Genomic DNA, 22,334 nt, shown 5'->3' on the forward strand with positions numbered 1-22,334 from the left:
TAGTTTGCTTACTAAGTGCAAAGGCGGGCTGCAGACTTTACATTTTTAGCTTTAGGTCTTTTTTCTTTCCAAATGCCTGTGTGATATGACTTCTCTCTAATGATTAAATATTAAGCCTTTTGATGCTCAGAATGAAAGTCTTGGCATGCATAAAAAGCATTAGTAGCTGCCTCAGCGTAAAACTGGCCCCAAACACTTACAGTTCGAATACAGCAGCCCAGTCTGGAAGGAAAAGTAAATGGGTAAGACCAGCTCCATGCATTCCAATAAATATGTCTGTGTTGTGTGTGATCCTTAGTTGATCTAAAAAGCCAAGTTCTCTGTGATCATATAGAACAACACAAGAGAGACGGGAGAAGAGATAAGTATTAGGCTGAGTTAGCTCATGATTCCAGGTAACAATATTTATACAAGTGTATTTTCTGTTTTAAATCACAATCCCGCTTTATGCTTTTTTGCCAATTTCAAGCACACTGTAGTAATTAATAACTTATTTTCTTAATAATGTAACATGTTTTTCTACAAAAGCTCACCTACCATTTTAGGCTAAAGTACATTTATTTTTAAAGGAAACTTTAATAGCTGCCTTAAATGTAAAACTAGTAACACACGATATCAACCAAACTATAAGAATAGATATAATCAAACTACAAAGTATTCAAATCTAGGTAGATACTGCAAGACAAAGCTCTGAGCCTGAGCCCTCCTCTCTCTTCATGAAAAAGGGTAATCAGTAAGTGTTAAAGAGACGTCGTGACATGGTAGCACCAACACAAACCTACTTCCTAAACATAACAGGAGGATTTTTTTTGAAAAAGAAAATAAATTTCTCCTTGTGTGATTTCAATTATGCAATGCTATCTGAACACACCTAAAATGATCTGAGATACCGCCAGGACATTATTCTACCTTTGCAACAGAATAATCCACAATTGTATGCCTGTTCGGATGGTACAAATGTTCTTTAAATCTGAGACACTGACGGATGTGCAAACTCTGAACCAAACATCAGTCCCAAAACAGTTCACTGAAATGCGGCTAGGAAGAAACACTGGCATAAGGGTGACACTCCCAATAAATGGAATGGAATGAGATCTCCCAGTCCTACTTTACTCAGACAAAAATAAGTGATCAAGATTATTTTGGATCTAAGAAGGAAAGGTGAATTCCCTCTTCTATCAGCTAACAACAAAAACCCCTCATCGGAAAACGAAGACACAGCTCTGTTAGTGTGTGTGTGTTGGGGCGGGGGGGCAACAGGAACATGTGCCTTAGTTTCTCCAGGAATGTGAACTGATGCAGAGTGAACCAGATGGCCATTCGCCCAGGTGAACACACCCCCCGAGCTGCCATTTGTGGGATCTGCCTGTGGTGTATATTACACTCACAAATCCCCCATGCTAACATGTTACTAACATGCCCTTAGTGACAAGGCACAAATTTACGTCATTCTTGCTTCATCTGGAAACTCCTACATATCCTTAAAAGCCAGTCAGTGACACGGCCTCCGGGGTCCCCTGATGCGGGGACCCACCTTGGCTCCCACTTTTCCTGTGACAATGAGGGTAGTTGGCACAGCAGGGTATAACACATAAAATGGGAATAGCTTTGCTAACCTCAGAGGACTGTTGAAAGCAGGCGATGAGATAAAGCAAGTAAAGCACAATCGTAAGTCTCGAATGGCAGCTGTTCTCATGATCACTGTTTACCTGCATTCAGAGTCTGGGGTCCTGAAGACAAGAGCCCCATCATCCTCCACAATTGGATTGCCACTGGCAAGCCTGGTGACCAGCTCATGGTTACGTACCCGATAAATAAAGAGTCCTCGTATAAATGAACTAATGTCTGATGAATGAGGTGCAAAGCTCCCAAGCTTATATTCTCTGCAGTAAGTGTGTCTATATTAGATACTCATGTGCTAGGATACTCTAAAAAAAAAAAATAGAAACTATGCATAGTGTTAAATTTGGAAAACAGGACAGTGATTGTGGGTGGGTGAGGGCAGAGACAAATGTTTTCACTTTTCCTTTTGATCCTTTCTATACTGCTTGACTTTTTAAACAAGGAACATGTACTACTTTTACCAGGAACATGTAATTCCAGGAACAGGAATTAGCTAGATAGTGAATAATAGACATGTTCTGCTTTTCTAAGCCTTTTAGTTGTATCAGAATTTTAAAAGAAATGTAAATATTTGATAAGACGTTAAAAAAAATCCCATGTTATTCCATGACCCTCAAATTATTCCTATAGAAATAATTTTAGGTCAGAAGTTGAAACCTGGCAGCTAGCAGGGCAAATTAGGCCTGTAACATTTTTTAAAATTTAAAACTTGTTGCCAACTTTAAAAAACATCAGAAATTTCAGAGGAAAATCTGGATTCAACACTTCTCTTGGAAAATAAGATAGTGTCACAACATCAGGTCCCAGAAAACTGAATAGCAACTACCCCCTGTGCGTGGGGCCCACACCTGAACACTTCAGTCATTGATGCTGTCTGCTTGTCCCTTCTGGGTCTACAAGTGCCACTGGCTCCCATTGGGAAAATGCTTTCTGTCCCCCGTAAACTCATCTAAGCAAAAGTGGACAGTGTCTGCCCAAGAATCATTACTTACTTGTACTTGTAATCAACAATCTGGACTTCAAACATAGATACTGTTTTCAGTGCGTTTACAAGCTGGGAAAAAAAGAGAAACATTTAGAATTTCTTTTCCTTCCTTCTCTTCTGTTTTAACTTTCCTTTATGAGTCCTAAAATTTCTTCCCTTTTGCATATAATATTTTTCAGCCATTAAGTACCCTTCAGGTCAATTGTTTTGAACCTTAATTGAGTTCAAATCCAGGCTCCAGCCCCAAACACATCACCTCCCTAAAATTCCAATGCACTGGGTTGTTATGAGGCTGAAAGGAGAAAATTCCTGGGAGCAAAGTGCTCTCAGCACAGAAACACACTGTGTTAACTGTTATGATCACCATTGGCTGGTTATTCTTCCAACTTTTATCATACAGTTTTGGGCACCTGCCTTGTTCCAGACATTATGTTAAGAGTTTGCTTCCCATCCATGATCTCATTGCAGACAAATCACTAGCACTTTGGACTCCATCCTCTGAAAACACTAAAGGCTTGGCAGAAAAACATTTGCAATATTTCTACCTAGAAAGACAATTATTCTATAAGCAAACAGAAAATAACAAAGCATGATTAACCTATTATCAAAAACATAGTCATGGCTCTTTATGACCCTCACAATGAGGCACCATGGATCACCACCATCCAGAGATTTCGGTGTTTGTAGCATGCTGCCCTGTGGCATACACTACACCCCAACAGCAACCTTGATGGTTACAAGTAGCCTTGACTGGGCATTTAAATTGTGCTGGCATTTCTAAGCGCTTTAGGTTTGCTTCACTTAATCCTCATAAAAGTTAACAGCAAGTAAGTATTAGCATTATGCTCGTTTTATAAATGAGACAACAAAGGCTTAGAGAAGTTAGATCACTTTCTCAGGATCTCCCAGCTCGCAAATGCAGAGCCAAAATTAAATCTAGGTCTTCTGATCCCAAAACCTGTGTTTTTAACCAGTGCGCTCTATTGTCTTGTTATAGAAAGCAACAGACAGTGACCAAGATCTAATCCCCAGCCCTCTTACACACACACACACACACACACACACACAGAGTCATAAAATGGAAATTTCTTTCCCCAGACAGCCCCTGAACACACGTGAATATACTGCTTATATCAAAGAGATGAAGGAGCGAGGAGAGAATATTAGAATTCTGTTTTCCAGGAGAGAATTAATCAGACGGCATAAGCCTGGTCTTTAATGAGATGTGCCCACATAAAAGGAATCGCCTGCTCTGAGGGTCCCAGGGCAAATGTGCCCTTTTTCATAATTTCTAGTCGCACCGGAGAGGCGGCCATAGCCCTTCTGACACGACTGTTCAGACCCTGAAGTTGGGCAGGATTCCATAAACCATCACTTAATGAGGCCATTTGGGTTGCATTATCTATTCACTAATCAAGGTATAGTCCAAGGTGCTTTCTTCCCTGCCGGGAGCTGCCTTTTCAGTGATGTCCAGTCCTCTGGAGAAAGGCAGCCAGTTGGGTGCTCTTTGGCTTGAAGTTGGGAGCTGAATTACCAAATCTCACCTTGGGGCAATGTCATCTGGACAGCCCGCATGACTGGATCTGAAAACATCACGCCCGCACCGTGGCACACGCCGGCGCTCTGCCTTTCTACTGGACTTATCTCCAGTGGCTTGATGCTGTCCCTTAGCCTGCCCCTTCCTGATAGGCTCAGATCACAGGTAGATTCAGCCTCCTCTGAGATCTGTTTGCTGTCCACACAGTTAAGATAGTCATCTCAAACCCGGACTACCTGGACTTATATCTCCCGTTACTCTACTCACTAGCTGGGTGAACGTAGGCATGTTTTTAAACCTCTGAGCTCAGTGTTTTTGTCTAGATCAGAAGATAATGACACAATACCTAGGTCATGGGTTTGCTGAGAGGGTTGGGGGACAAAAATGCCTGGGAAGCAAATAGTAATATGCTTGGTGCACAATTAGCACTCAATATGTGTGACCCATACCAAATCCACCGTTGATCTGTCGGCTATGAGGCTTCCCGTCTACCTACCCAACATCACATTATTTGATACATTTTTATTTCTAGGTCTTTAAACACGCACACACACATACACACACTCTGCTCATTTCTTCCATCCACAGAGTTTACAATCAACACCTTATTAGGCCATATGTTCACGTCCTCCATAATCCATATGGGTCTTGGGAAGAGATGCTAATTACATAATTTTGATCAGCCTGTTGGGCACCCAAATTAATCTGTATAAAATGTTTTATCCATCAAAACCTGCCCCTGCCCTTTCCTCTTACTTTTTTCCATTTCAATTCCACTTAACTGCCTGAGCTAAAAGCCTGGAGTCACACTTGATCCTTGATACCTTTCCTGGTCTTACCTTACGCAAATGCACTTTTACGTTCCAAAACTTAAGTATCATCGTTCCTATCTCCAAAACATATCTCTTTTTCTTTTTTTTTTTTTGTTGAGACAGAGTCTCACTTTGTTGCCCAGGCTAGAGTGAGTGCCGTGGCGTCAGCTTAGCTCACAGCAACCTCAGACTCCTCGGCTTAAGCGATCCTACTGCCTCAGCCTCCCGAGTAGCTGGGACTACAGGCATGCGCCACCATGCCCGGCTAATTTTTTCTATATAGATTTTTAGTTGTCCATATAATGTCTTTCTATTTTTAGTAGAGACGGGGTCTCGCTCAGGCTGGTCTTGAACTCCTGACCTTGAGCAATCCACCCGCCTCGGCCTCCCAGAGTGCTAGGATTACAGGCGTGAGCCACCGCGCCCGGCCCAAAACATATCTCAAATCTATCTATTTTGTCATCTCTACTGTCATCAGCTTCATCCAAACTCTCTCCCCTGGGCCACAGGAACGGCTCTAATCAACCTCCCTGCTGCCCCTACTCTTGCAGCCAGAATAGGCTTAAAAATAAATAATAAGTCAGTTCACATCTCTCCCTGTATATTTATGTTCTATTTGCTGCTGTAACAAATTACCACCAACGCAGCATCTTAACACAATTTATCCTTTCGCAGTTCTCCAGGATTAAAGTCCGACATGGGTCTCACTGGGCTAACATCGAGGTGTCGGCAGCGCTGCGTTCCTCTTGGGGGCGCTAGTCTAGGGGGAACCCACTCTCTTGTCTTCTCCAGCTCCTAGGAGCCGTCCACACCCCGTGGCTTGCAGCCCCTCCCTCTATCTTCAAAGCCAGCATCTCTCTGGCCTCAATTCCCTCATCATATCTCCTTCTCCGACTCTCTTTCCTGCCTCCTTCTGCCACTTTTAAGGAAATGATAAACCAAGAGCTGAACAGAGAGAAGAATTTAGCTAAGAAAAGAACTTTGCAGGCAGAGGCAGAAGTCCTCTGGTGGATGGAGTTTGAGACCCATTTGTAAATTACACTGGGCTCATGTGGGTAACTCGGGAAAATCTTATTTTAAGGCAGCTGATTGGTGACCTTAATTCCATCTGCAACCTTAATTTTGCTCTGCCTTGAAACCTATAATCTATTCACAGGTTCCAGGGATTCGGATGTGGGCATCTTTTGAGAGGAGGAGAAGACGTTATTCTGCCTACCACACTCTGCTTAAAACCTCACAGTGGCTTCCCCTCAGACTGGAATAAAATCTGTATCCTCACCAAGGTCTAGGAGGCCGATACGATCTGTGGCCTCCCTGCACCGTGCCTGACATCTCTGAGCAGTTATGGTATCACCCACCTCTCTCATGATGCTACCACCATACTGGTGTTCTCTCCATTCCCGCAACTCTTACAGCTCAATCCGCCAGCGGGTATTTGCCTCTGCCTGGGAGCTTCTTTCCCTGGCTCGATTATCTCTGATCAGGTCACAGTCCAAGCAGCGCCTCTTCGGATGCCCTGCCTCCCTCTTCCATCTGTGGCCTCAGACTGTATCATGTCACCCTGGTTCATTTCCTTCAGGGCACTCATCACTGCCTGGAATCACCGTACTTACTGACTTGTTCACTTATTTCTTATCTGCCTCTCACCTCTAGAATGGAAGCTCCATAAGGGCAGGGACCTTCCCTGTCTTTCTTTTATCTCCAGGGCCTAGAATACGGCCCGGCACATAGCAGATGCACAATTTACTTTTGCGGAATAAATTTGACTACTGTGAGGCTATCTTGAGGCCAAGATGTTGTAGGCAGGGGACTTGCACAGTGATCTCATGGAGGTTAAATATAATTTATGAGTTGGTACAGGTGAAATGAGTTGGGATGCCTAAGATGTGAACAGTGTCTAAGACACAGAGACATGAAAGAGGATGGAGGGGCCAGGAGCAGTGGCTCACGCCTGTAATCCTAGCACTCTGGGAGGCCGAGGCGGGCGGATCGTTTGAGCTCAGGAGTTCGACACCAGCCTGAGCAAGAGCGAGACCCCACCTCTACTAAAAAATAGAAAAAAATTAGCTGGACAACTAAATATATATAGAAAAAATTAGCCGGGCATGGTGGCACATGCCTGTAGTCCCAGCTACTTGGGACGCTGAGGCAGAAGGATTGCTTGAGTCCAGGAGTTTGAGGTTGCTGTGAGCTAGGCTGACGCCACGGCACTCTAGCGAGGGTGACAGAGCAGGACTCTGCCTCAAAAAAAGAAAGAAAGAAAGAAAGAAAGAAAGAAAGAAAGAAAGAAAGAAAGAAAGGGGATGGAGACTCTTCCAGCTTAATCGGCTGCCAGTGCCACAGGACTGCCCCATGCCATCAACCATCTCCCAAAAGACACTCTCACATTTTTGTTGCTCGTTTGTCAGGAGGGCAAATATTTAACAATCTATTGCAGTAGGGCAGGACCTCAGCTTATGTCTCTGTTTTCGAGTTGGTGCAGATGAATACTTTCAGTAAGGCAAAGCTAGTTTGGGCAATGATGGGTAGTTTGGTGACTTCCGCTAGAAGCTCAAGTCCAATAAATGAACTGGGCATAGGCCATCAAACTTCCCTTAAAAATAACAGTTTCAAATCAAGGCTTTTAGTACAGTGTGAAAAAAATAAAGCACAGTAGTTATGGGCAGGTAAATTCAATATGAAGATATTAAAAATGTATACCAAAAACTCACCTCATTTTGGTTTAGGATTTTCCGGTATTCGGTGCTTCGTGCAAGAATGGTGACTCGAATTTTTCCATCCTGTAATCAAAATGAAAAGGCAAATTAACTCCGTATATGCCTGGACAGGGGAATGAGCATCTCAACCTAAAATGTGATTTTCGTAGATAAAAGATAAACTATGGGATATTGCAAGAATGTGCTTTTTTTCCTTCTCTTCCTTTCCATCTTCTTTGACCATATCTCTCCACCCTCTCCCAAATCCCCATCTAACCCACACACCCCTGCCAAAAACCCACCCGCCCAACAAAATAGAACAGTGTAATGAACTGGTTTTGTCTTCTGTGGCTAATGTGGATACGTTTTTATTCCCTGAGAGAAGAGTGAAGGAATCAGGCTAAAAAATAATAGTTGCATTGATGTGTCCTTCCTGGGTTTCATCATCACACAGGGCTCCACCTTTCACACGTCTCCGGTGACGGGTACACTAAAAAGCCCTACTTCACCACTATACAATTCACCCACGTGACAAAAAAATCAGTTGTACCCCCTAAATCTATTGTAATAATAAGAAAAAAAGAAACAGAAAAGAGTCTCCTGATTATTTCTTTTTCTGAAAAGATGGTATTGACTTTTATTAAAGATGAAAACTCAAACCCACCTCAGAACCCACAATGTATCCATTACCTTGGGTCCCTCTTGGGTGATGTTTAGTCTGTGTAGGACATGCTGGGAAAATGCCCTGAATAAGCCAGTATTTTGACAGCCAGATATCTAAAATAAAGACATCAATTCATATGACAATGAATACTTCTGTACTGCAGTTTAAGATGCTTTCACGTTATGTATAAATGTTATCTTAAAACTCAAAGTCTATGAATCTGAATGTTCCCAGTGGCCAACGTGCTTACCAGAGGAGTGTTGTAGAACAGCCCGTACCTCATGCGGGGGAGTAATGAAAAAACAGCTTCTTTAAAACATACCTAAGAATGAAGACACATTAAAAGATAAAAGAATATAATTTGCACCCTTCGCACCAAAATAGCACTTATAATTTTGGAAAATAGATTTTAATTATTCTCCATTTTCCATTAAAATAGTTTGAATAGCAAACTATTTCATTCAGACTAAAATTCAAATTTTTGGAAAAGTTATGCAAAAACCTTTTTAAAAGCTATATGATTAATAACAATGAGAATTTTAGTTACAATTAAAGAAACTAAGAAGTCAAATCAATGGTAATAGTTAATAGAAACTCATATTAAATATTTATTTTATGAGTGAATCATCTGCACACAAGAGTTATTTACAGACATATCAGTAAAATTTCCAGTACCCTTTTGGAATCGTACGTTTTCAAATGTATAACATCATAATCAGTAAAGGCTTTCCATGTGTCGGAGAACAGGTCACCATATCCGTAAGAACTCTGAAGGTAGAAACAAAATAAGTTAGGGCAATAAAAGGATACAGGAAATCTTTCGAAAGATTTCCTTCGAAAGGAAATTTTAATAATAATACATAGTAATCCTGACTGATCCCTTTCTCAGGGAAATTATGTATTATTCAATAATAACCACCTTCTTTTCCATGTTCCCCAAATTCAAATTATCTACCACAGGGGAAGGAGGGGCTGCTTCTTACTCTCATGTTGAAAAATCAAAATTTGGATATTCTTCAAGACGACATAGAATTTTCTCCCATGTCTCAAATTTAAACATGCACATAACCCATGACTTAGAAATTCTACTTATAGGAATCTGTCCGACAGAAACGCTAGGATGAGTTGTGAAGATATAGGTATATGGAATGGATGTTTACTGTAGCATTTTGGTAAATTAGCAAAGAACTGGAAACAAACTAGATGTGACTGGGGCAGGGACAATGAACTCATGCACTGGTGCACGCATCAAACTTCCCAAATAGCCATCAAATAGGATGCCATGTAACTGTGAACAAAAGGATACCCCGAAACGTACTGACTTGGAAAGTTGTCCGTGAGATAGTATTAAGGTAGCAGGATGAAAGACAGAATACATTTTCTATAAGGATATAAAGATATCCTTATACAAATTTTATATATACACACATATGTCCTCATACAAATCCTTATATGTAAATTTTATGTAAGGATATATTTGCATTTATTAAAATAAAACAGTCTTGCAAGGGACTCACACACATGTGTTTTTTTTTTTTGTTGAGACAGAGTCTCACTTTGTTGCCCAGGCTAGAGTGAGTGCCGTGGCGTCAGCTTAGCTCACAGCAACCTCAGACTCCTCGGCTTAAGCGATCCTCCTGTCTCAGCCTCCCGAGTAGCTGGGACTACAGGCATGCGCCACTATGCCCGGCTAATTTTTTCTATATAGATTTTTAGTTGTCCATATAATGTCTTTCTATTTTTAGTAGAGACGGGGTCTCGCTCAGGCTGGTCTCGAACTCCTGACCTTGAGCAATCCACCCGCCTCGGCCTCCCAGAGTGCTAGGATTACAGGCGTGAGCCACCGCACCCGGCCTCTCACACACATGTTGACTGCAGTTACCCTTGGGGGAAATGGAATTGGAGAAGAGAAAGAAGGAGACTTTTTTTAAACTTCACATACTTCTGTGTTGTTTGAACTCATTATAATCAGGTATTAGTTTCATAATTAAAAATATAATAATAAAGCTACTACTTCGCAGCATAAGATGATGCGGAAAGCCCACAGTAATCTCCCCTTTTACTCATTCCATTTATTAAGAGCAACCCTGCTATGCCCAGACAGGCATCTAAGCAGGGTCCCTCTGTGCATCTTTGGAGGTGGGTGGCCCTGCCCACCCCACTGAGGAAGCTGCATGCTAAAGGCAGGAGCCAAACTGCTGAGCTTGGCAAGGAGGAAAGGGAAGGCCTCACAGGCCTCTTTGTGGGGACAATCTGTAAAATGTCACCAAGATCTCAACTGCAGTCACAGCTACCTCCCTGCTTTTCCCCTGGGCAAACTGCTCACCTGGGGCCATCAGGACTGGCTGTGGGGCCACCATCCACTGTGGGGGATTTGTATCACAGTCAGCCTGCAGGTCACAGTGTCACATAATCTAAGGCCTTACCAACAAAAAACAGCAAGCACACGACCCCTCACCTAGCGCTACCCATGCAACCTGCAGTCTTCTTGGGCCTGAATCCTGGAGCAACCTGGCAGCACTGCCCGTCCTGAGACCCTGACTGAGTAGGCAGCAAAGGCCACTCTAAGAATGCAGGTGAAAATGGATGCACAGGGAGCAGCAAAGGAGGGAGGGAACATCAGGGCAGCCAAGCGGCTCAGCCACATCCAAGCTGCTTGTCTGTGCCAGAGTGGAGGCCAGACTGCCCTGACATCACGTGCCCGGCTAACCAAGTAGCCCGGGATCGTCACGGTGGCCGTGCATCCCGTTCCAACCCAGCAGGCACAGAGAAGGCAGGGCTGTCGAGGCTGGCTCGATTTAACTTAGTCTAATTGAGGAAGGCGTAGAAAAGCATACGGCAAGGTACAAGGAAGCTTCTGGAATGTGAGACTCTTTTTGGTAACAAGTTCTCCGGAGGACCTCAGAAAGGCCAGCATGGTGGTTTCCAAGCACAGGTCTGGGGTCAGGCTGCCTGGACTGGAATCCCTGGCTCCACCTCTCCCGGCTGTGTTATTTTAGAACACTCACCTGCTGCTGGGGCCTCAGCTTCCTGTTTGTAAAATAAGCTAATTTAAACTTCAAGTCCATGGCAGGCAGGGGAGGGTTGTGAGCATTAAATGAGATAACATCAGGTGTCATTTTTTTTTTAGGTGTCGTTTTTTTTTTAAAAAAAGGGCAAAACAACCCTGAGTTAATCATTCAGGATTTGTGATAGCTGGTGGTTGTATCCTGAAATCACTTCTACAAAAAGAATAAAAGAAAGGAACTGTTGTTCCTTTTGCTCCCAGAAACGTTTCCAAGAAATGAAACTGCAGTGGCAGCAAAAGTGGAACACAAGAGGGAAATGTACATGCAAACAAAGAGGGAAACTAAAAGAAAGCAGTAACATGCCGAGGATTACAGAACCAATTCTCATCAGACTTCGAATCAAACTAAGGGTCTGGGGAAGCAGTGATCGCGAAGACCTTTCTGTGCAGCTCTGCTACAAGCCTCCTATCTGTGAAAAATGGGTCAGCAAGACTCTTCGCCCTTCTGCGGGAGAATCTGACCTTCCATTTGCTGGCTAGCTCTGCTCTCTGGAAATGAAGACGGCACGTGTCAACCATGTTTCCAGGCAACAATTGCTTCTGATCAAAAAAGATGCTGAGTGGGTAAATGGCATCTGGACTGGGAAAGCCATGTTTAGGCTTCCCTGAGTATAATGACTCTTGGAACTGGGCGTGTCTCTTTCAAGGATCCTGGGGGCTTCACCGATGCAGTTGAGACAGGAGATGCTGCCCCTTGTGGGACATGAAGCGCTTAGCCAAGGCAGCTCCTGTGCCCGCCCCATGTGGATCTTGTCTCCTTGCACGTGTGCTGTGCTGTGGGAGCTGCTCGCACTGTCCCTGGAAGAAATGCTGGATGCAGCTGTGCCAGCAAGCGCTGATCCCCTGCAATGTCATCCTGACCAGACTCATGCCAAGAGCAGGGCATGTAAGTGTCTTGTGAGTCAGAATGTTCAGTGGAACCTGAGATGACCCCTTGGCGAGTGTTCCGACTTCCCAGTTTAGGCAACCTCTCTCGTGTACACTACAAACTACTTGCTTTCCTTGTCATTGTCATTGCCATAGTTAATATTCAGAGCACATGTACTGTGGGCCAGGCATTGTGATTGTTCACACATTATATGGTTCATCCTCAAAACAACACCAAGGTAAGTACTCCAATTATCTCACTTTACAGGTAAGGATACTGGGGCACATCTCGGGGTTACCTTGGCAGGTGGAGGGGCCAGATAGGGAAAGAAATGTGGAAAAGGCAGGCAAAAAAATAAAAGGAAGAAAAAGACTGCACTAAAAACAATAAATAGCAGGTGTAATTCAACACATGTATTTATGTAGCATGCCTAGGACCCACAGCTCATGGTGCTGTGTGTACAGTGAGCTGAAACACAGTGCAATTTGGCACGAAGCAAGTAGTAACAGGGAAGATCTATTAAGCAAAGGCAGACAGTAAATGCAAGAGGCTAAACAGTAAAGAGAGGCGAGCTCTTCCAATGTGGGTTATAGAGATTGAGCGAATGACAGTCTTCATATGTCTGTGTCTAGGGAACACTGAGCCAAAGTCACTGCACCTTTGATCTTTGGAACTCCCTCTACTCAAAAGGGGAAAGAAATCTTCCACTGCCTCATTCTAAAATTCAAAGAACAAAGAACATAATTCAAAGAACAAACACATACATCTATCTGCCTATATATATATATGTACATGTCAGCGCACATATGCAGACACATTCAACCCATCTACATACACACAAATATGTGTACAGGTGTGTATGTTTAAACTTGCGTGTCTTAGAAAATTCTGTTTCACGAGATCCAGGTCCCACACTGACCGAGCAAGGCAAGGACAGCACTGAAGCAGAGAGAACATCCTTACTTACAGTGTCCCACATCACGATGTGCACATCTGTACTGAATGAGTTATTGACATGCTGAGTGATATAAAGATTGATAAAATCACAGAAGTGGTGATACATGTTAACACCTAGTGTTGGAAAAGAAAATCTATATTAATTAACCCCAAAGAATACATGATTAAACAATTTTTATTCTATCCCATCTAAATATAGTTTAATGGACTTTTGGTTGAAATAAACGGGAAAATAATAAGAGTTTTTTCCAAACATGAAATGATCTATGCATAGGTAGTCCTCAATTTATAGATTGATGGGGCTCAAAATTTCACTTTAAAATTGGTTATTTAGAAATCGGGAATTCATTTTCTGTATATGCCAAGTAACAAATGATTACGTTCCCAGAAAAAAACAAAAAAACAAAAAAAAACAATGTAGGTCTATTTAACTAAAAACTGGGTAGAACTATAGCATCATGAAGACTAATAATTATTTCTTCTGATAACCTATTTTTTTAAATCAATTAAGCAATACCTGTTTCCCACAGAAGTACTGGCAATGATGCCTACTGACATTTTGGTAAATTTCATTCGTGTCTCTTTTTTCCCCTGTCTAATCACTACTTAGAATCTTCTTCTTGGGCAAACATTAACCAACTAGCACTGAAAAGGGGTGCATGTCTCATGTTCTAATTGAAAGAGCACGAACTCTGGAGTCAGGAGAACCGGGTTGAATTCCAATACAGCCCTTCAGGCGTGACAGTCTTAAATGAGTTCATAAAGTCCCTAAGCTTTAGCTTCTCTACTAGAAAGGGGACACAGTTATACCTAAGTGCCAGTTTTGTCATGAGAAATACAAAGATAATGTGTCTTAAAGTACCCATCCCAGTGCCTTAATGAATAGAACCTTAATGAAAACTAGCTGGACACCTCCACGTCGGATAGAGTAGAAAGGGCTGTGGCTGCCATTATTTGTAAATTCATATGCAGTCATTAAAAAAAAAAAAAAAAACCATGCACCCTCTCCACTTAGGCAGGTAGGTAGGACCTGAGTATACAAATGTACAAGTCTAAATGGGATGAAATTCCAAGAAGTGACCTTTAAAACATGTATTTTAAAGAAAGGAAAATATTGAGTAAGAGAAAAACAGTGACTCTCAAAAGCAGTAATCACAATATATTCTGACTTCATTTTGTGCCAGAAAATGAGAGTAAAAAAATACTCAGTTCTTTTCAGCCTGGCATCTTAGATGATTGGACTAATTTTTTTCACCTAGAAAAATCTTGGCAAAGAATATATTTTCAAATTAGCAAGAAAAATAAAGTTCTCTGAAAACCCATCGACTTTTCCCAGGTTAGCCATACAGCTCACATGAGCTCTCTCACGTAACATTTAGCGAGTTCGGAGCATTTATTGAGGAACGAAGCAGGCACAAAATAGTGCTTGGTGCTACAAGGACTTATAAACGAGGGAGAAAACACAGGCTCCGTCCTCAAGAAATAGGCCCCTTAGTGAGTCTTGTTCTGTAGAACACTCATTCTCCCAAGGTAAAAGTTAACATGAAAGGGAAAACTGGATGAAAGCAGAAGTTAGGAAAAAAAAAAAATAGAGTTATGAATATAAAAAAGAAACAGCACATGTCTACCTTAGCCTATTATTCCCACTTTACATACTGTATTGCATAAGTATCTGCATAAATTCAATAGCTCACGCACACTCACCTCTTTTACAAGCAGATCACAGTGTTTTCTTTGCCCTTTTTTAATTTCCATATTTTAAAAATGAGTCTGAACCTCGAACATAGCATTTTTACTTGCTCTTATTTCAGAAACCTAAACTTGTCTGATTTCTGAATTTAATACTTTGTAATATAAGAATTATGACTTCAGAAGGCAGAGCACATTAAAACTACGATCAATAAATTATAGTAATTCTGAAATATTTGTGACAGAGGACTCTCTATATTTCACTGTAAGCCCAACCTCTCATGAATTTTGATAGGATATAGCACAGTAATCTCTGTCTCTCGTAATGAGAGAGATAATATAGTGCAATCTGTGTTTCTCCTCCCCAGGGTAACTAGTTCTCAAAGTTAGAGCTACGCTTGCAAGTTGCAAGTCAGATGCTATGGGAATATATGGGAAAATCATTTTAATTTTTTGTTCAAGAACATATTCCAGGAGCAACTTCCAGAAGTATTTTAAGTTCATTTTAGTCATGAAAACGATATTAGAAAGTTTACCAGGGGAGGTCATGGACATTTCTTTCCCACTCATACTATATACTAAATTTTGAAAAAAAATTAATGAAACACAATCTAAATCAAGTGATTAGAGAAACCAGATGGGGTAAATTTAGTTACAAAAGGTATACGTATGCCTTCCTCTCTCTTCTTTAGATTTTGATTAAGTCCTTTGATATAAATGTGAAGGTTTCTTCGAAAACACCAAAGGCATAAAATAATGAGAAGTTCAAATTCATTCACCTACTTCTTCAAAGAAGAAAGCAAAAAGAAAATCCACTGCTTGTCTTACTGCTTCCAAAAACTTCATAGAAAATTACTATATACATATATGTAAAACAGTAAAGCCTCATTAACAAATATATAAATAATAGACAACTTCTCACCTGCATCTAATTTCATGAAATACGTTGGTTTTTCAATAACAATGTCACATTTAGCATCTTCTGTAGGTCTGAAATTGAGCTGAGTATAGCTCTGCAGCTCAGCAAACCTGGAATTATGAATTGGGATATGATTTCAAAGTCATTCTCCCGAGCTTCCTATTGCAACATTATAATTTAAGATCTGTTCATTAGGCAAATTTTATTTCTAGTTTGCAGAGGCACTCCTGTGGAGACCCTGTAACTTCTGAAACATACTGACATTTATATAATTTGATATCAATTTTAATGTTGAGATTGGGAACAAAAATAATTATTATAAAATTCAGTCTAATGTGAAAGATCATTACATTGGGAACCTACCAAGCAAAGAAGAAATTTATACACTGGATGCGCTAAATAATCTACCAGTAAATTGGGAAGATTCAGACAGTTTCCTCATGAGGCTTAGAGAAACTGTCATGGTAGATTTCTTGGATTCTGAGAAGGATGGCCTTTCAAGAATTATCCAGTGCCTCAGAAAGACAGCAGACAGCTAGGCTTCCCAGAAGAAAGGAAATTTATTTCTTGGAAAACATCTTTGGAAGCCACATGGCACAATTGTCTTCCAAACAAAAGATAATCACAACAATTGTGAGATGTGCAGAGTGAACATAAAGATTGTCTGTAACAATGACATGATCATCCTTGAGATCATAGCTCATATAAAACAAGTATCAAATGGGTTCTTTTAAAACACAATGCCAGAATATCATGGTAGTTTCAAAAATATGTCCACGAAGTCTTTAATACTTCTTGTTTCAAGAGATGGAAATTAATTCCCTCCCCTTGAGGGTTCGCTGGACTTAGTGACTCGCTTCTAATGAACAGAATACAGCAGAAGTGATGGGATATCACTTCTGAGATTAGGTTACACAAGTGCTGTGGCTTTCCTCTTGGGGCACGTGCTCTCTTAGACCACGTGCTCCTGGGGGAGCTGGCTGCCGTGCTGTGAGCAGCACTAAGAGGAGGCCCATGTGGTAAAAACTGAAGCCACTAGGCAGAGTTAGGAACTGAGGCTTACAACAACCTGAGCGAGCTTAGCAGCAGATCCCCCAAGCCCAGTTGAGCCGAGAGATGACTATAGCCCTGGCCAAGAGCTTCACTGCAACCTCGTGAGAAAACCAGCTCACCTACTCCCAAATCCTGACCATCAAAAGTGGTATGAGATGATAAATGTTTGACATTTTAAGCCACTTAAAATTTTAGAGTCATTTGTTATACCACAATAGATAATGAATACAAAGATACCCTAGGATGTACCTGGGAAAACATGTTCCCCAGTGATAAGTAACTAATACAATTACACCCTAGGGAACTACCCTGCGGAATCAGATATCAAGAAGGTACTAGGAATCCAAAAGCCCACTAGAACATAGGAACTAACTACTAGTAAAAGTCTGTTAAGTCAGGTGAGAGACTGCACTGCAGACTGTAAAATGCCATGCACGTGGATGGTAGGTTATTATTCTGAATGGTTTGCTTAACATGAATGCCTGACTTCAACAGTTATCATATAAGAGTAACCTGGCCGGGCGCGGTGGCTCACGCCTGTAATCCTAGCACTCTGGGAGGCCGAGGTGGGCGGATCGTTTGAGCTCAGGAGTTCGAGACCAGCCTGAGCAAGAGTGAGACCCCATCTCTACTAAAAATAGAAAGAAATTATATGGACAGCTAAAAATATATATAGAAAAAATTAGCCGGGCATGGTGGCCCATGCCTGTAGTCCCAGCTACTCGGGAGGCTGAGACAGGAGGATCGCTTGAGCTCAGGAGTTTGAGGTTGCTGTGAGCTAGGCTGACGCCACGGCACTCACTCTAGCCTGGGCAACAGAGTGAGACTCTGTCTCAAAAAAAAAAAAAAAAAAAAAAGAGTAACCTATGTGACCATACAGGAGTAGCATTAAAGCATTTCTTTAGGATGAAGGAACAATTCTGTACCCTAATTGTGGTCGTGGTTACATGCACCTAGACGTGATAACATTTTATATGAGTGCATGTAATCATGGTAAAATCCACATGTATTTAGTTCACAATATTGTATCCATGTTAATTTCCTGGTTTTGATCATTGCACTATGGTTACATGAGATAGTATCATCAGGGGAAGCTGGGACAGCTGGGACAATGGGAACTCCCTGTACTATCTTTAAATTTTTATGAGTATAAAATTATTTTACAATAAAAATTTTTAACTTTCAAAAAGCTGACCACATTGGTATTAAAAGTCAGGGTAGGATTTACTTTTGGAGAGGAGGATGGGGGTGAGGCCCGGGAGGGAGCCTGGGGTGCTGGCGATGTTCTTTTTTGTGACAGCCTGGGTAAGGGTTACATGGGCGGGTTCACTTTTTCATAATCCAAACTATACATTTTCCTGCTTGTTATATATTTCAATATAAGTATATTTTGTAAAAAAGTGTTCCCTAAAATACTTGCAGCAATTATGAATTAATAAAAATTCACCATCTTTTTTTTTTTTTTTTTGAGACAGGGTTTCACACTGTCAGCCAGGCTAGAATGTAGTGGCATGATCATAGCTCACTGCAGCCTCAAACTCCTGGGCTCAAGAGATCCTCCTGCCTCAGCCTCCTGAGTAGTGGGGACTACACATGCACACCACCATGTCTGGCTAATTTTTTTTTATTTTTTGTAGGGACAGGGTCTCCTTATGTTGCCCAGACTGGTCTCAAACTCCTGGGCTCAGGTGATCCTCCTGCCTTGGACTCCCAAGGTGCTGAGATTACAGGTATGAGCCACTGCACCCAGCCTCAATGTTGAATTTTTTCTTTCATTTGCAAACAATAAGTACTATATCATACTTCCTAAGATTTTATAAACATATATTTAATTCAGATACAACTAAGGAATTCACTCAGTTGCTGTCATTCCCCAGAAACTCGTGCCAAATGATCTATAAATGAAGTAACATTTTCCATTTGAGAGTCCCTGTAAAAATCCGCAAGTGCCAAAAATAAAGGCAAACATTTCAGAAACAGATGTTTAAAAAAAATCTTACCATGACTGCAGAGGGCTTTTGCGCTGACCTTCAGACATCAACGTACGAACGTCAAGTCTACAGTGCCCTCCAATTTCACCACTCTGGAAAAAATCTTCCTTAAATCTAGCAGGTAACAAAAAATTAAGTTGAGTTCAGAAAATTTTTTCATGACCCAAGCACATGGGTTGTAATTAAGGTAGATTACCAATCTGTAAAATCAGTTTTTTATTAGAATTTAAGTATTTATAATAGAAAATTTCAAATGCATACAAAAGTAGCAGGATCACACAAGGAACCTGATACACCCACAACCGAGCTATGTGATCAACTCGTGGCCAGTCTGGGTCATCCAGCCCCCACCCACTCCTCAACCCCTCCCTCATCTTATCATGAAATAAATCCAAGCCATATCCATGGGTCTGAAAATATTTCTAAATTCCTCTTAGATTTTATTAAAAACATCAACCACTGAAGTACCTGTCATGATTTCTCTTGATGTTTCTTAAATCAAAGTAGAGATTGCTTGCTCTGCAGTACTGAAGGTAACGGGAACACACCAGGCTTGAGTCAGTCTGAAGTAAGGTTGAGAAAAAATGAAAAAAAAAAAAAATAACTTTAAGTATTAACACTGTGAGGACTCACTCTGATTTACTAGACGTGGCCACAGCGTGTATACTCTCAAGTTCAAACTACACAATGGGATGAGGAAAGCTTCCCAAGGATTCTGTCTATGGAAGGATTTTTGTCTCCTTCCCAGATGACCTTGGCCAAGCATACTTTTGCCAGTTTCCACATGTTTAGGTTACTATGAAGAACTCCCAAATGTTCTATTTGTATCACCTCAAACTTTAAAGCCAACAGCTGTATAGGTGGTTCAGTTCAGTCCTCTTAAAAAAAAGAAAAAAAAGAAAAAAAAGAAAAAAAAAAGAGTCCTCACTCAGAACCAGTAGTGCCACCCAGCTATATGAAAAAACATTTTTCAAAGACCAGCCAAATGAAACAAGGAGGAAGACACACATAAGAGACATTAAAGGCCACGCACGGTGGCTCACGCCTGTAATCCTAGCACTCTGGGAGGCCCAGGTGGGAGGATCGCTCGAGGTTAGGAGTTGGAGACCAGTCTGAGCAAGAGGGAGACCCCGTCTCTACTAAAAATAGAAAGAAATGATCTGGACAGCTAAAAATATATACAGAAAAAAATTAGCCGGGCATAGTGGCACATGCCTGTAGTCCCAGCTACTGGGGAGGCTGAGGCAGGAGGATCACTTGAGCCCAAGAGTTTGAGGTTGCTGTGAGCTAGGCTGACGCCATGGCACTCTAGCCCGGGCAACAGAGTGAGACTCTGTCTCAAAAAAAAACCAGAGAGACATTAAAGGCAGGGGGCGCAGTTTGCCACTTTTAATAAGAGGTGCTTTCTGCAAACTGCAAAACTTGTGGGAGCCTCTGTCTCAACATCACCACGAGGGCAATATTTTCTAAATAACTGCATCAAGGAACTTAAACATCAACTACCAGAGCCTGATTCTATTTCAACCGATCTGGTTTGTGCTGAAAGCAAGAAAGCTTCAAAAACTTTTATCTGCTCTGGATTTTATTTATAGACTTAAGTGCTATTTTATTTTATTATTTTCCCTAAAACTTCCCATGAACATGAATGAGGCCTTAATCTTAACCTGAGTGGCACTTTGGAGTCTGTAGCTGGTAAAAGATTACAATGGACTGAATGTTTGTGTCCATGCAAAATTCCTATGTTGAAACCATAACACTCAATGTGATGGTATTAGGAGGTGGAGCTCTGGGGAGGTGATCAGGTCACGAGGGGGAGCTCTCGTGAGTGAGATCAGTGCCTTTCTAAAAGGCACCCCTGAGAGCCCTGCCCAGTGAGAAGTCTGCAGTCTGCAACCTGGAAGACAGCCTTCCCCAGAACCTGATGGTGCTGACCTCATCTCAGACTTCCAGCCTCCAAAACTGTGAGAAATAAACTTCTGTTGTTTATAAGCCACCCAGTCTACAGCAGCCTAAACAACTAAGACAGGGATCATACTCTGATAACACAAAATATATCAAGACAAATCTTAGCCAAAAAACCATCTTACAAGCCACCTTGAAAGAAGTGTGCAAGGTGGGGTTGTGGCTCTTTCCTTGTCTTTTCCACATGAACAGCCGGACTCCAGCCAAAGGGCACAAGGTAGAACAAACATCTGTTAAAGGCACCCTGCAGCAGGTTAACGCTGTGCCTCCCGTCCTCGGGCATTGTTCACCTTGCTAGAATGCTCAGAGCTCTATCATGTGACACCTCCCAATAGCACTATTAAGCAAATATTTAGTTTTTGAATGCAATTAAATTAAAACTTTTTTTAGTTTCCCAGATTGCCTGGAGATAACAGGGACTCCTGAGATGGCAGAGATTCCGGGTTCAGGATCACTGGCTTAAAGAATACTGTGCCTTAATCATAAGTGCTTAAAACTCCATCAACCTTTATAAAATAACACTGAACCCTTTGCTGGGAGCCAGGCCCTGCACTGAGCATTTTTATAAGCAGAACCTCATTTCATCCTTACCACAATGCTACAAAATGGGCACGGCTTCAAGGCAGAGGAAATTGAAACACAGAATGGTTGAGTACCTTGTCTAAGAGTCAGGATTTGAACCCCATAGTTGAGAGCCTGCTCTTGTACTGATTACCCAAAACTGCCTCTTTGCAACGTGTTTATCTGACCCACTGAGGTGCAATGTGGAATGGTTGAAAGTACACTGTAAAAGGATCTGCGTCTTAATTCTACATGCGTAATTCTACAGGGTAGCTGTGCGGTGTTGGAGAAGTTGCTTAACTTCTCTGAGGAACCTGTTTTCAGCTCTGGTAAAGTGGCATCAGTGGTATCTGCTCTGCCTATCTGCTATAACGCTTATGAGTATCAAACTAGATAACATACAGAAAAGCTTCTGCAAACTGTAAAGTGCTGAGCACACACAGAGCAGTATGGTGGGGTATATCCTCTGCCCCGAACTACCTGAGAATGAATTTGTAAAAATGGAATTTATCAGTTTCCCTTCTTTAGCATATGCCGGCATGAGAGAGGGGCAGATTCTAAACCTAAAAATATTTTAACTGTCTAAAAATATGTCTATCTGACATATGTGTGATAAAGAGGGCAGGGCTTCCAAAGGAAACAGAACAACCTATTTGGGGGAGTTAAATAAAATTTGAAACCAATAAATGAGAATGAGGGACTCTTTTCATGAGACCGTCTGTCTTGTTTTTATGTTATAATCCAAACAATAAGGCCGGGCGCGGTGGCTCACGCCTGTAATCCTAGCACTCTGGGAGGCCGAGGTGGGCGGATTGTTTGAGCTCAGGAGTTCGAGACCAGCCTGAGCAAGAGCGAGACCCCACCTCTACTAAAAATAGAAAGAAATTATATGGACAGCTAAAAATATATATAGAAAAAATTAGCCGGGCATAGTGGCGCATGCCTGTAGT

General features: G+C 41.6%; 1 protein-coding gene across 1 annotated transcript in view; it reads right to left on the reverse strand.

Moving 5' to 3' along the window:
- Window positions 1-22,334, reverse strand: part of EOGT (EGF domain specific O-linked N-acetylglucosamine transferase) — a 29,402-nt gene that overhangs the window by 2,569 nt on the left and 4,499 nt on the right. The window contains exons 5-11 of the mRNA XM_069473785.1: window positions 19,330-19,424; window positions 18,871-18,975; window positions 15,821-15,927; window positions 13,220-13,323; window positions 7,669-7,737; window positions 2,616-2,677; window positions 201-320 (exon numbers count right to left, since the gene is read on the reverse strand). Coding sequence (XP_069329886.1) covers window positions 201-320; window positions 2,616-2,677; window positions 7,669-7,737; window positions 13,220-13,323; window positions 15,821-15,927; window positions 18,871-18,975; window positions 19,330-19,424 — 662 coding nt within the window. The remainder of the gene's footprint in view (window positions 1-200; window positions 321-2,615; window positions 2,678-7,668; window positions 7,738-13,219; window positions 13,324-15,820; window positions 15,928-18,870; window positions 18,976-19,329; window positions 19,425-22,334) is intronic.

Source organism: Eulemur rufifrons, chromosome 7, assembly GCF_041146395.1.
Source record: "Eulemur rufifrons isolate Redbay chromosome 7, OSU_ERuf_1, whole genome shotgun sequence".
Lineage (NCBI taxonomy): Eukaryota > Metazoa > Chordata > Mammalia > Primates > Lemuridae > Eulemur > Eulemur rufifrons.